This window comes from Mytilus galloprovincialis, chromosome 8 (assembly GCF_965363235.1).
Source record: "Mytilus galloprovincialis chromosome 8, xbMytGall1.hap1.1, whole genome shotgun sequence".
Taxonomy (NCBI): domain Eukaryota; kingdom Metazoa; phylum Mollusca; class Bivalvia; order Mytilida; family Mytilidae; genus Mytilus; species Mytilus galloprovincialis.
In genome coordinates, this window is record NC_134845.1 from 2,311,851 (window position 1) to 2,327,299 (window position 15,449).

A 15,449-nucleotide genomic window follows, 5' to 3' on the forward strand; every position below is an offset into this window, starting at 1 on the left:
TTCTAGAATTTACCTTTACAAAGACTTCATAGTAACTTCTTTTTCTGGGTACCTAAGTACTATATGGACGTCAGCAATAATACGATAACATTGTGCTGTGTTTCATGTTTCATGACCTTATTTTTAATGATTAAGAATTCATTATCGTTTCTTTAAGACAGTTGTGAAAACCATTGATTCTAAAAGTGTGAAATTCAAAAATTATTGTTAAAACCTATTACATTAATTTTATTTGGGACACAACATGTCATTCCGAAATAGCTAGCGTTAATTTGTGTTCACATTATACCTTGACTACAATATAATGCACTCAAGATTACCTTTGTTGTCATGCATGCATAGTACACAGAAAAATATCCAATGAAAATAAGGGGAAATTCTTTGTACGATCATAAATATGCACTAAGGTATCTTAGAAAATGAATCATTTTGCGTTGAACAACAATTCAGTAAAAATTCGCATAATACAATGCATGTATCATGTCAATAAACTCAGCCTCAGATATAATACAAGCAACCTAAATTCACATTCATTTAATCATTTCTTATCTGAGAAATAAAGGCAATAGTAATATACCGCTGTTCAAAACTCAAAAATCCATGGACAAAAAACAAAATCGGGTTAACAAACTAAAACTGAGGGAAACACATTAAATATAAGAGGAGAACAACGACACAACATTAAAATGTAACACACAAAATATTTTCGAAAAATCTACAAAAATTTATGAAAAATGTTAAAAATTGACTATAAAGGGCAGTAACTCCTAAAGGGGTCAACTGACCATATCGGTCGTGTTTACTTATTTGTAAATCTTTTCTTTGCTGAACATTATTGCTTTTTACTGTTTATCTCTTTCTATAATATTATTCAAGATAATAACCAAAAACAGCAAAATTTCCTTAATATTACCAATTCAGCGCTTATGGTAATTTTTCAAATTATATAATGCGCTATATAAATATTGTATAATAATAATAATAATAATAATTCAGGGGCAGTAACCCAACAACAGTTGTTTGATTCATCTGAAATTTTCAGGAAGATAGATCTTGACCTGATAAACAATTTAATTCCATGTCAGATTTGCTCTTAATGCTTTGGTTTTTGAGTTATAAGCCAAAAACTGCATTTTACCCCTATGTTCTATTTTTAGCCATGGCGGCCATCTTGAATAGTTGACCGGGTCACCGAACACAATTTTTAAGCAAGATACCCCAATGATGATTGTGGCCAAGTTTGGTTTAATTTGGCCCAGTAGTTTCAGAGGAGAAGATTTTTGTAAAAGATTACTAAGATTTACGAAAAATGGTTAAAAATTGAATATAAAGGGCAATAACTCCTAAAGGGGTCAACTGACCATTTCGGTCGTGTCGACTTATTTGTAAATCTTACTTTGCTGAAGATTATTGCTGTTTACTGTTTATCTCTATCTATAATATTATTCAAAATAATAACCAAAAACAGCAAAATTTCCTTAAAATTACCAATTTAGGAGCAGCAACCTAACAATGGGTTGTCTGATTCATCTGAAAATTTCAGGGCAGATAGATCTTGACCTGATAAACACTTTGGTCTAAATGCTTTGGTTTTTGAGTTATATGCCAAAAACTGCATTTTACCCCTATGTTCTATTTTTAGCCGTAGTGGCCATCTTGGTTGGTATGCCGGGTCACCGGACACAATTTTTAAACTATATACCCTATTGATGATTGTGGCCAAGTTTGATTTAATTTGTCCCAGTAGTTTCGGAGGAGAAGATTTTTCTAAAAAATAAATAAGATTTACGAAAAATTGTTAAAAATTTACTATAAAGGGCAATAACTCCTTAGGGGGTCAATTGACCATTTTGGTAATTTGACTTATTTGTAGATCTCACTTTGCTGAACATTTTTGCTTTTTACAGTTTATCTCTATCTATAATAATATTCAAGATAATAACCAAAAACAGCAAAATTTCCTTAAAATTACCAATTTAGGGGCAGCAACCTAACAACGGGTTGTCTGATTCATCTGACAATTTCAGGGCAGATAGATCTTGACCTGATAAACACTTTTACCCTCATCAGATTTGCTCTAAATGCTTTGGTTTTTGAGTTATATGCCAAAAACTGCATTTTACCCCTATGTTCTATTTTTAGCCGTGGCGGCCATCTTTGTTGGTATGCCGGGTCACCGGACACAATTTCAAACTAGATGCCCCAATGATGATTGTAACCAAGTTTGGTTAAAATTGGCCCAGTAGTTTCAGAGGAGAAGATTTTTGTAAAAGTTAACGACGGACGACGACGACGGACGACAGATGACGGACGACGGACGACGGACGACGGACGACGGACGTCGGACGCCAAGTAATGAGAAAAGCTCATTTGGCCCTGTGGGCCAGGTGAGCTAATAAGAGAAAACAAACGACACAACGGAAACACAACGTTAAAATGTAACACACACAGAAACGAACTATAATATAACATGGCCATATTCCTGACTTGGTACAGGACATTTTTAAAGGAAAAAATAGTGGGTAAAACCTGGTTTTGTGGCATGACAAACCTCCCTCTTTTATGGTCATGTGAAATATATAACATTAAAATGACAACACAACATTACAGGACTACAATATAAATAAATAGGAGAACACAATTGAGAACAGTTTTTATGCAAACTGTAATCCTCCCGTTGAGTATAACCAACATTTCTTTTTTATTTGACCTACGAACAATGATTTCAGACAGATCCTACTTGATTCCATTTACTCCATTGTTGATAATGTTGACATAAATATTGAATTATTACTGTTTTGAAACAGATTATTTTCATATGATATGAATATTGCTATTGTTTAGTCTGTTCAGAAAAATATGAGTGACACTCAACGTTTTGATTGAAATTTTCTGAATTTTGTTTCATTTAGCATTAATTTTTTATCTCCCCCCCTCCACTAAGCAATTTTAGTGTATCTTCGAGGCCATTTATATATGTATTTATAACTACTTATAAAGAATATTTGCATGTTTCAAGATACTTGAATTAACGATGAGCAATTGCCTATATACTTAAATATACATTACATTTAGTAATTAACTCTGTAAACATATTTGCTCGTATGTGCTCATAAGTAGCATGCATGTTCCACTATATTATAGTATTTTAAATACAGTTGTTAATAATTGAATTATACCTTGTACATGTAATATAGAAAAGTCTACACGATTCCTTCGGGAAAGAAAATATATATTATAAAGGCAACTAATTCAAAGAACAAATTGAATAAGTTTGCAAATCATGAAATGCGTATACATATAATTCATTTATATCACCTAAATTCATGTAACTTGAATGATTGGAAGCATTGTTTGTTCGCGTTGTTTGCAAGGCTTTGTTTGATTTTAAACATTTTTTATTCATTAAGATACGTAAAGGATTGAGCAACATGCACAACCTATAAAAGCTCTCACCATATCTTAAATTAATTTACTGTTGTTGGCTAACGTCTCAAAATATAGGACCAATTGCATATGATATAATAGAAAATTCCTGAAAGGATTAACAAAATAGTTTAATTACTTCGTTGGATGCGATTGAAAGACTTTTTCGTTGTATCGTATGGCAACAAAACGATCAATCCCAGGCTTCAGCATTTATAGGTATTGCAATCCAAACAATGTTTCTTAATTTGACTCCTTAAAGAAACCGGTTATAAAAAAATATCCCAAAAGATGAAAGATAAAATATAATTCGATGATAATTAAACAAATGACATTTATAAAACACTATGTAAATATTTGAATTTAAGATGTATCAGCGTTTCAAGCCAATCCAACAGATCAGAGAGTTGATATGTGCTCCAAATCTTTCCCTTTTTAATCATAAAGTGTGTATTGGAAATACAACACAGATGTCTGAGAATAGGATGATATACTTATGAAATTAAAAATACCAGAGTTGTCTGGCAATCTCAATATTCAGTATCGCAAAGATATCCTCTTTTGCAGTATAAGCCTGATATTATCCATGGTACTTGATAAACGTTTGTTCTTAGCAAGTTCAGTTTTGAATTTTGAATTTTCAAAATATTAAATACGTCTGCTATCATGCAATGCATTGTTTTATCTTTATACATGTCGAATATAGACAGTTTGGCATTTATATATAAAGCTAGTCATGTGATATTTTAACTCAGTGTATTTCGGATATCACAAAAAGCTGCGTTAACGCGCGTGTACTACTAAAATCAAGCGTGCGTTTACTTTAAACAATCATTGGAGACTTAAGCTTGTAATAACGCAGAGGAAAGCGTTTACATGAAGTGCAGCTTTGTCAACGCCGTGTGAACGTATTCCACACGGTTACATGCAATGATTGGTTTTGCATCAAATTATAGACTAATTTAACACACTAACAAATGCACATTAACAGAAAAATTGAAACCCAAAAAAACGCAAATAAATAAGTAACTTTGTGCTGTCTTTAAGAATTATCGCATTACTGAAAGTATGCTCAATCTTTCATCCGCTGATAACAAATCAACTATCAACAGTCTTTGTTTTTTGATAATATCAAATGTATTGATACACATTTTTAAATACGTCAAGGCCAATTCATTTCTATGATGAAATTTAAAGATCCCATTTCAATAAAACCTACAGCCAATCGGTCTTCACAAATGATGATGCATTTCAGCAACCGCCAATTATAAACCTAAATTAATAATAGATAGTCAAAGAACTAGATGGCTAGTTTAATTACACACTTGTAGATCATGATCAGCATGCAGATGTATTTTTATATCAAACTGTGTTAAGAGATGATTAAATTACAAAGTCAATTGTGGTCATTTAACTTAAATCGTACGAAAGTCATTTTGGTAAATACAGGTTTACATAACAAGTTTCCCGACATGAAATAATAAGGAAATCTTATCATTATGACGCGATCATAAAATATTCATCACCAATATATTATGTTCTTTTGCCGTACCTTTTTGACCAAAAATACATCTTTTTGACATTTTTATCTATTATGTATGATTGTTTTACTTATACATTTTTGTTACTATAATGAAATTATATGCGACACATACATCGGAGGTCTAGCTAGCTATCAAACCTGGTTCAAGCCATTATTTTCAACGTGAAGAAATGTCTGTTGAAAGTCAGGAAAATGATTTCCATTCGATAGATACGTTTGAAATTTTTATTTTGCGATTTAATAAGAGACACTCCATTTTGATTTTGCGATTTTATGGTTGATGGTTGATAATCTATTCAAAAGAATGTATATATATAACAGAAATAGTACCTATCTACAGCTAGTTCTGCCTCATACGTTAGCCCACACTCGTCCAGTAGATACCTCACACAAGAGTCTTGGTTATTATACACTGCTATATGCAATGCTGTTCTTCTGTAACAATCTGAAATCGTCATATTGAAGCATTCTTTTTTGTATCTATAAAAAAAAAGAAAATCAGAAAAATTGTTTTTAAAGTCTGAATGCGTTCCGATGATAAGCAAATTTGTCCATCTGACATAAATTGTTTCCCAAAAACTGGAAAGCACGCGTTTCCTAGAACGACTCTGAAACTAAATAGTTATCAAAAGTACCAGGATTTTATATGCCAGACGCGCGTTTCGTCTACACAAGACTCATCAGTGACGCTTAGATCAAAATAGTTAAAAAGTCAAATAAATACAAAATCAAAAAATGTTAAAGACAGCAATTTCTCGTTTTTTTGAACGACGTCTATTGTTTGATTAGTAAAGGAATATTTAGATACGAAACAGTTATAAAGAAAGAAAAGTCAAAAGTTAGTTTGAAATCTGGCTTAATTTAAAATGTTTCATGATTAAGAAATGCATACCTGTTTTCACTCATGCACAGTGTCGCGTTCCTGTAGTCGTTAACGACCTGATTAAAAAAAATCATTTTGTCATACATTTCTACATGTATACCCTTGGCATACGCTTTCTAAGCCCTATCAGGAACAATTTTTCGCAAGTGTTGGTGTTATCATCAGGATTATTGTTATGAATGATTTCGTGTGAAGATTATCAATGTCCTGTTCAATCTAAATGGTTGGAATTTATGTTCTTCAGGTTTAAGATCTTTAATACTCTATTATGATTGAAAACCTTAGATTTAATAGTTGTGGTGTAAGAATACAAATTGACAGGATGATATGTATGTTTTACCTTTTAAGCCTTTCTTTATAACCATATTTACTAGCCATTAAAAGGGCTTCTTTTTTTTCTTCGTCAGTATTTGGGTTTGGTAGATTCTACAAATGAAAATCATTCAAATAATGTTTTTTTTGGGGGGTCTAATTCAGGTCTGATCTTATTAACAGCAACCAAATTTAAAAAAAAAATGTATGTAGTACTAGAAATTTCAAAGGCTAAATTTTAATAATTTAATAAAAAAAGAATGAAAATCTCTAACAAAGTCTGCCAGAAACGGAAGACGTAAATCGACACCACGTCAGGTTATCACCACCTTCATTTATTAGATTTTGGTTTGATTCAACGTAATTTATACGATGTGTTTCGTTTGCACCGACATATTTAATGCGTTTCCCTCAGTTTAAGTTTGTTACCCCGTTTTTGTTTTTTGTCCATAGATTTACGAGTTTTGAACAGCGGTATACTACTGTTGCCTTTATATAGCTATATAATATAGCTAATTGTCTAATTGCTACCTCAGTTTGTTATTTAATAAGTACATGTATTGCAATGTTCATTGTAATTAAATGTAATATCAGTATTACAAATATAATCATATAATCATAAATCAATCCTAATTCTATCTTGTTTATAGAAATAGTTTTAGTCATTCAAATGTGACGTTACTTTATGTGCTGTTTTCGAATTTCATATGTGACGTCATTTTGTTTGCCTTTTTTACAATTTCAAATGTAACGTCACTTTTAGCGTTGAGGCTTTGACTAACTCGGGTGTGTTTTATGTGCTGGATTATGTTTGCTTATATAATGTATTCGTTTTTATTCTGTAGTTAGATACTAATTCGGTTTTATCATGTATATCTATTATATAGTCATTATATTACTATAAGTATACATTATTCTAAATAATAAGAATGTTTTTATCCAAGCGGAAAACTCTAGCCGTATTGGGCACAAATTTTTTGAACTTTTGGTCCTCAGTGCTGTTCAACTTTGTACTTGATTTTGGCTTTCGAACTTTTTCATCTGAGCGTGACTGGTAAGTCTTGTGTGGACGAAACACACTTCTAGCGTATTTAATTTTTACCTGGTGCCTTTTGTTAGCTATCATTCATGTGTTTCTCTGTCCTATATTTTCATTTAGTCGTGTAATGTTATGTTGTCATTTTAATGTTATATTAAACATTGCCATTAAAGCGGGAGGTTTGGCATGCCACAAAACCAGGTTCAACCCACCATTCTTTTCTCTAAATAATGTCCTGTACGAAGTTAGGAAAATGGCCATTGTTATATAATAGTTCGTTTCTGAGTGTGTTACATATCAACGTTGTGTTTCTGTTGTGTCGTTTGTTTCCTCTTATATTTGAGTGTGAATTCACATTGCTATAAGACGTGTCACGGTACCTTTCTATCCCAAATTCATGTATTTAGTTTTCATGTTATATTTGTTATTCTCATCGGTTTTTGACTAATGCTTAGCTCGTTTCTGTGTGTGTGTCACACTTAAATGTTGTGTTTCTGTTGTGTCGTTGTTCTCGTCTTATATTTAATGCTTTACCCTCAGTTTTAGTTTGTAACCCGGATCTGTTTTTTTCTATCGATTTATGAGTTTCGAACAGCGGTATACTACTGTTGCCTTTATTTACAATGACCGTCATGAATCTCACAACACTAAGATTTGCGATTGTAATGTTCCCAATCGTGTTTTCTTTCCATTGTGATATTTTTCATATGACATTGTATGTACTGACAATGTTTGTGATGCATGCATAGCAGAAAAAGAGGAACAAAAGATACTAGAGGGACATTCAAACTCATAGATCGAAAATAAAGACAAAGCCATGGTTAAAAAAGAAAAACACAGACAAACAAACAAAAATAAAAGCAATAGTACACAAGACACAAAAACGAAATCTAAAGACTTTGCAACACGAACCCTACCAAAAACTGAGGGTGATCCCAGATGCTCCGCAAGGGTAAGCAGATTCTGCTCCATATGCGGCACACATCGTGTTACTCATGTTATTACAAACCCTGTAAATAGTATAATTCGGTAGATAACATTCATCGAAAGGGAACGGGATTGTAGTTACGACATGAAGAACATATTCGATATCATCTGTGAAATGGATATTTCGTAACGGTCAACCAACTCGTGATGGCGTCTGTAAAATTAACGAAGGGATGATTTCAACTTAAACAATTAAAACTCTTGGTTCAATAGCTTCCTTGTGAGCAGCAACCCTCTATCAAGGAAATCATGATAGGAAATACAAGCCCGGGAATATCGTATCAATTAGGAGATATATACTCCATATGCTGGCGCTGCTGGAATGTTGCTACATAGAAATGGAAAGTTTACAATTGGGAAGCTAAATCATCTCGTATGTCATAAAGTTTTGTTTTCAACCGACCTTCAATTTCTAGATGGAAGGCAAGATAGGAGGCAGACTTAACTGTATCTGTTGTATCCTTTATCTCTAGTTCGATGGGATAAATGCGTTCAACAGTCACCAAAGTTTGAATTATTTAGTGAAAGAACATCATCCATATAGTGGAAAGGAAAGTTAAAGGATATTACAAAAGCCTTTTATTTCTTCCTAGGTAGTTGTTGTATGAAGTCAGCCTCAAAAGATTAAAGGAGAAGTCGGCAAAAAGAGGGGACAGTTGGTTCCCATGGAAATGGCGATGGTTGGTTTAAAAAAAAACCCGTCCTCCAAATTTTACAAATATATTGTCAGTCAAGATATCAGAAAATATTTTGTTTTAACTAGAGTGATATTTTACAAAGTAGGATATATACCTCCATAAGACAATATACATGTATCTACGTTCGCTATTCTTTTTTTTATGAAACAAAGCAAAACCAACTCTTTCGATTTGTTTTTTATATTCGAATGAGGACACTTACGTTAAGTGCAGAAAAGTCAAATGTTTAAATACTATTGCAAGATGATAATGTCTTAGATTGTTTGTACTCTAAAATATCTTTTTAATTTTTAGTATCCATATATGGTTCACGCAGCCTCTAGAATAGGCAGTTTCACAATAGCTTTGACGCCCGGCTTTGATTGCTAATAAAATTGATGTTTTCAATTTTGAAAGAGGTTTTGTGGAGCACCTTTGGAAGACCCAGCTAGATACCGTTGTTTATGAGGGCACTAATGTAGTTTAGGTATCCAATACAGATGGAAGTTCAAGTTCTTCATCTTTGGTTGAAGTTCCAAAGGAACATAGAATGACCTATGATTATACAGGATTTCCTCTTTAATAAGTGTCGTGAGGGTATATGTAGAGTTTCCATGTGAATTTGCAATACCTAATTCATTTATCAAGCAGTTTATGTTATGTGATTTACACACAAAAACCTTGTTGTTTGGAGCTTTATCTGCGGAGACAACAACATATTTGTCATGGAGGTAGGGCAAGTGTTTTACAACATTTGGGTCTTCAAAGATTGATGTAGCATGTGTATTGATAGCCCATTCAGTTTCTTAGTTCTGATTTGGATCAACAACCTTACAGCCTTAATCCATTAGGACAGAGTATCTACCTCTTCTTTCTTGCGTTTCACCAATTGCCTGGCATAATCCTCGACTGAATCCATCAGTACTTTGCAGTTGTGTTTCCAATTGATGGATGTAGGCTCGCGATTTTTTGGACCTTTGGATAACACAGTTCGCAGTAAAGTCTTATTGTCAATGATTAGGTCACCGGTAATAACGTGACCAGCTGGAATATATTTGAATGGGGAACTAGCACAGGTGCAATCATAAGACGCTTACTTGGCCGAAACATCAAAGTTCGCTTCTTTTAGATCCCGCGGAATGTGTTTGTCACATTTTAAAATTTGTCTTGTTTTAATCGATTCACGAGATTTGAACATCGGTGTCCTACTGTCGCCATTATTTATAGTTTTGATACAAATGGGGTTACGAACTTTCTGCTTCATTAATGTTCTAAATTGGTGAGTATTTTTTAAAAAAAGCATATGAATATAACTATTCCCTACCGGACAATACTCTAGAAACATTTTGAGTATATGCTCTTTTCCTTCCTTATTGGCTGCCTTAAACGGTGTTATCTTCCACCTGAAAAATTAATCATATCAATAAATTTATCTTTAGTTTAAATTAAGGTCTTTTTAAATGTGTTCGTAGATAGTAGATGTTTTTGTGTTCTGTTAAATTGTTCCTTTTAAAATTGTTAAACGATGATGACTGATGTACCCATATTTTGACTATTATATTTATTGTGTCTGTTTATTTAACGCATCAATGTAAAAATATCGGAAATTGATGAGACTGTCATTAAAGTGAGAGGGTTAGCGCTATAGAACCAGGTTTAATCCACCATTTTCTACATTTGAAAATGCCTGTACCAAGTCAGGAATATGACAGTTTTTGTCCATTCGTTTTTGATGCGTTTTGTTATTTGATTTTGCCATGTGATTATGGACTTTCCCAATTGATCTTCCTCTAAGTTCAGTATTTTTGTGATTGTACTTTTTTTTTATATGCCTTCAATCAATATAGCTGTCATAAGTGTTGAAAATTTAATTTAGGTTAGTGAAGAACATGACTTAAGGAGATTGTGTAATACTGCAAAGTTACATCGATCAAGCAGAATCCCAAAAAATCTGCATATTAGAAGTTATAAGCAACCTTAACCAACGAACCAAACCCAAAACGTATAGGTGTCAGACCACCAATTAAAAGTCCCTATCTTTTCAAACAAATTTTGCAATTTTCACAGCTTTCTAAATATTTTACCTTAAGTTTAACTTCATAGAAGCCAGGTATATCCTGAATTGTACATGTATCAGCTTTATACATGTCAATTTTCAACCTACGTTTAAAATCATATGAGAAAGAAGATGTCTCCCGAATAGAGGTACCACTAAAATAACTCCTGGTTTTCTGGAAATTTTAAATAAGTATACTATGGAGTGCATTAATCCTCAATTTGTAATGCAAACTCATAGACAAGTAAATTTGTTTGCTCAAAATGGTCCTAATATATTTTTCTTTCACTTAAAGTTTCATTTCTGCCAATTTCTTGGTTAGTTTAAGTATTAACGATGACATCAAAGATAATATGTGTAGTATCGCGTGATAAATACCTTTTAAAACAAAACTGGATTCAACCTAAATAAACTCATCATAGATACCAGGACTACATTTTGTATATACGCCAGACGCGCGTTTCGTCTACAAAAGACTCATCAGTGACGCTCGAATCCAAAAAGTTAAAAAAGGCCAAGTAAAGTACGAAGTTGAAGAGTATTGAGGACCAAAATTCCTAAAAAAAATTGCCAAATCCAGCTAAGGTAATCTATGCCTGATGTAGAAAAGCCTTAGTATTTAAAAAATTCTTAATTTTGTAACATATAATTTATAAATATAACCATATCAATGATAATTCATGTCAGCACAAAAAGTGCTGACTACTGAGCTTGTGATACCCTCCGGGAAATAAATCTCCACCAGCAGTGGCATCGACCCAGTGGTAGTAAATAAACTCATCATAGATGAGTAGATACATTAAAATGATACCCAAAAAGTATTACAAAAATAACAACATCAAGGTAAATTCAAGAAAATCAAACATTATCAACAAACAGAACGAATGTAAAGCAACTGTCATATTCTTGTCTACTTAAAGGCATTTTTCACTTGAAAAAGATTATTAAACCTAATTTTAAAGTTAAATAAATGTCCCACTTTTATAATTACGGTTTGTTTTTGATAAAATGGGTGAGCAATTTAAATAGACGGTATAGGCCAATGTGCAGTACATAATTAGAATCCAGCAGACAAAACTGTTAATATACAAAACAGACATAGAAATCAACTGACTAAAACGTTTTGCCAATTTATCAAAATAAGTAACATAATATCGCTGTTGTATTATTGTCTTGCAAATAAATAATTCGAACTCATGTGAACTTACATTCAACCCTTAGCTGGATCGAGATATATAGTGCGGTGACAGAAGTGTAAAAAGTCGTCTAGATCGAGAGTTTAATCTCCCCAAATAACACACGGCTAAAATTAGTCTTAACTTAAAGACAAATATGTCTTCTTTAGTTTTTGCCCTGTCGTCAGAATTTCGTACGGTCACTTTTTTCTAAAAAGTCATTTTAATGACTGGTAGTATATTGGAGAGTTTCAACCCCCCTTTTTCAAAATAAAAAAATGTGTATGTTTGCTTACATTTAATTGAAATAGTTTTTCTTGAAGCTATTTTTTTTATTTCAAAATATTCTATTCAGTATTTTATTTTCTTCTAATCTATAATTTTCGCAGTTTAGACTTTTTAATATTGAGGTAATTTTAATTGCAAATTCAGACTCAAACTTTAGTTTCTTCTTCATAGTAGAAATATAAATTACCCCATAATATTTTAAGCATATAGTATTTAATAAAACTAATAAGTGATAAAAATTTCGGAACCAAAATATGAAAAAAACTTAAGAAATCAATGGAAAAAGAATGGAGTAAAAATCTTCAATTTCAACACGGAACTCAATCACTTGCCTTCCGTCACATTTTGAGTATTAGTCAATAATTTGCTCTAAAATGATATATGAAATTACTACCTTTTTCGCTATTATATACACATATTTTCAATAAAAGTGCACTGATATATGCCACATACTTTCTTTGTATTTGTTTATATTTTATGTTTTTTCGTTATAAAACATCAAATATACTATGTCAGAAAAGTCTTATTGTAAAATCAAAATAATTGACGGATAGTTTCAGTAAATATTCCGTGATATGTCAAGTACTTTGCAACTTGCTCCATTAGGTCCAAAGAAAGGACAACAGTCGTTAAATTTTATGCAGTGCATAATTTTTGAGTCAATTTACCAGTTTAGGGAAGTCGATTTTTGTATCTCCATTGCATAAAAGATTGGATGAGGTGAACATCAAGATGTTTCATGCGATAGCTGTTAATTTGAAGAACTACGTGCAGGCAGTTTATCATCGTTCATGCTACAAAACTTACACAAGTAAACATATTTGTTCCCCCTTTTAGAGCGAGGAAGCTTCTAGTCTGATATTTAATGACGACATACAATTATCTAACTGTTGTCCCTCAGTTTCGGGTATTTGTACACGTTTTAGAATGCAGTCGTTCAACTGGAGCACTTGTATATTTTGTTGCAACAAAACATTTTAGAAAGATAAAAAATTACACAAGTTTGAATCAGATGAGCGTATTAAAAATGTTTTATCCGTGTCAGATAAAGTTTAAGTTGAAATAGTTTCTCGTCCATCGTTTAAACTTCAAGCAATCTGTCATTTTGGTTGCATTACAATTTATTTGCTAAAAAACGAAAAACAAATCCAAAACGTGGAAGCAGATATTTCAGATCACGATACTGCTTTTATTAATTTTATTTGGCTATTGACAACGATTTAATGTTCATTCCTTATGACACCGTTACTTGATAAATATAGACCATTTCTTCCGGCTGATTCTAATTTAAGATATTCTACATGTAAAATGCAGTCTAAACTAATTTATTTCTATAGAAATTCAGTTGACAAACAACTTCAACAAGTTCAAGGCAAATATAACATAATATTTAGTAGCAAAATAACTATTTAAGATGCCATATAAGCTTCTAGTCAATTGAAAACTGACCTCAAAATCTCAATGTCAACTGTAATAGACACAAATAACGGACATATATTTCATTCCGCTGCAAGTTTAATTAGAAAAGACATCGAAACTCTAAAGAAGACTAACCAGCTTCGGATGAATTGTCTCTTCCTTCTTAATTCAGTCAATGCCTTTGTATTTATTGCAATTCATTATATGGTTACTCAATGAAACTGTATACAGCCAAGACTATTCTCAGGAAATGGCACCAGAGAAATTGTGGAAATGCTAAGCAATTGTTGAGGCAATCGTTTTTGTTTTACTTCTTTTCATTTAGGATTGGCTTTACAAATGTACCATAAGTTTGGTTCAAAACACCTTGTTGAAACATTGAATGCCAATAAATTTTATGCTTCTTAAAGTAAAGTGCGACGCTATCTAATGTGTTGCCAACCATGAAATTGAGCGAATTCAAGATAGTGTGTCCTTCCGTATAATGTTTCCCCAGCATCTTTGCAGACAAGCATATGGATGTCATCACACCTTCCTAAACCCCCTTTTAGATCTCTGTTAAATCTTGGATGAATTGATAGGGATGGTTTGAAGCTGGTATTTTTTAAGTAACAAATGTCTTCGGACTTCCTACAATACCTTGTCTGTACTTGTAAAGAAAAACTCAAAATAACGTGTTTGCTTTGAGCAGAACCTTTCATGTGCAGACCTGTGGCCATGAGTGAAATGTGTAAAAATATTAAAACATGTCTTGTGACGGTTGATGAAAATGGAGATGATGGAGATAACGGTTGATTTGGTATAAAGCTTGTTGCACTGGTACACACGGTTCCAGACCCGAGGTTAGGGGAGTGTTGGCGTGCCCTTAAAAAAGTTAAACCCCGCCACTATCTGTATGTGTCTCTTTCAAGTCACGAGACGGTAATGCAGTACTTGTCGTTTGTTTCTATATACTATATTTGTTTGTTTCTTATTTATTTTGTACATTAATCAGGCCGTCAGATTGTTTGTTTGTTTTACATTATTCATTTCGGGAATTGAAGACTGTGCAGTATGAATTTTACTATAGGGACCTATAATTGTTTTATGTCTCATTTGGTCTCATTTGGAGAGTTGTCTCATTTGCAATCATATCACATCTTTTTTTTTATATGGAATACTTTTGAAGTTTGTGGTACGTTGCAAGGGAAAAAAGGGGGGATATAGTTACAAAACCTATAATGTAATAGATATTAACCAGAGTTAAATACACAACAAAAGATAATACTATGGTAGCAGTAATAATTGTGAAAAAAACCCAAAAGCAACGAGTAGTCTATAAAAAAAACTGAAGTATCCACAAATTCAATTTGAGGTCATATTTGACTGTAGTGTTCTATGGCTTTGCTTTGATACCTCACCCACTATGATAGTTTAAAAAATAATTTTAAAGTATTGTCTTGCATGACACTTGATGTTTACCTGAAATTGATATTTTTCATAAGGTTAAGGTGCTCTAAACATTTTATAGGTTGAAAACTTGATTTTTGAAGTTTTGTTTATAAAACGTCGTTTTATGATTTTTTTTTTGATAAACAAATCTCATTGATTAAGGTTTATGTATAATAACAAACATTACTAAAGCCAAAACAGTATCATTTGTAT

The 15,449-nt window shown here is 32.4% G+C and overlaps 1 protein-coding gene across 1 annotated transcript in view; it reads right to left on the bottom strand.

Moving 5' to 3' along the window:
- Positions 1 to 15,449, bottom strand: part of LOC143042939 (uncharacterized) — a 68,741-nt gene that overhangs the window by 12,537 nt on the left and 40,755 nt on the right. The window contains exons 19-21 of the mRNA XM_076215443.1: positions 10,192 to 10,270; positions 6,193 to 6,278; positions 5,300 to 5,449 (exon numbers count right to left, since the gene is read on the bottom strand). Of these exons, the coding sequence (XP_076071558.1) occupies positions 5,300 to 5,449; positions 6,193 to 6,278; positions 10,192 to 10,270 (315 nt within the window). The remainder of the gene's footprint in view (positions 1 to 5,299; positions 5,450 to 6,192; positions 6,279 to 10,191; positions 10,271 to 15,449) is intronic.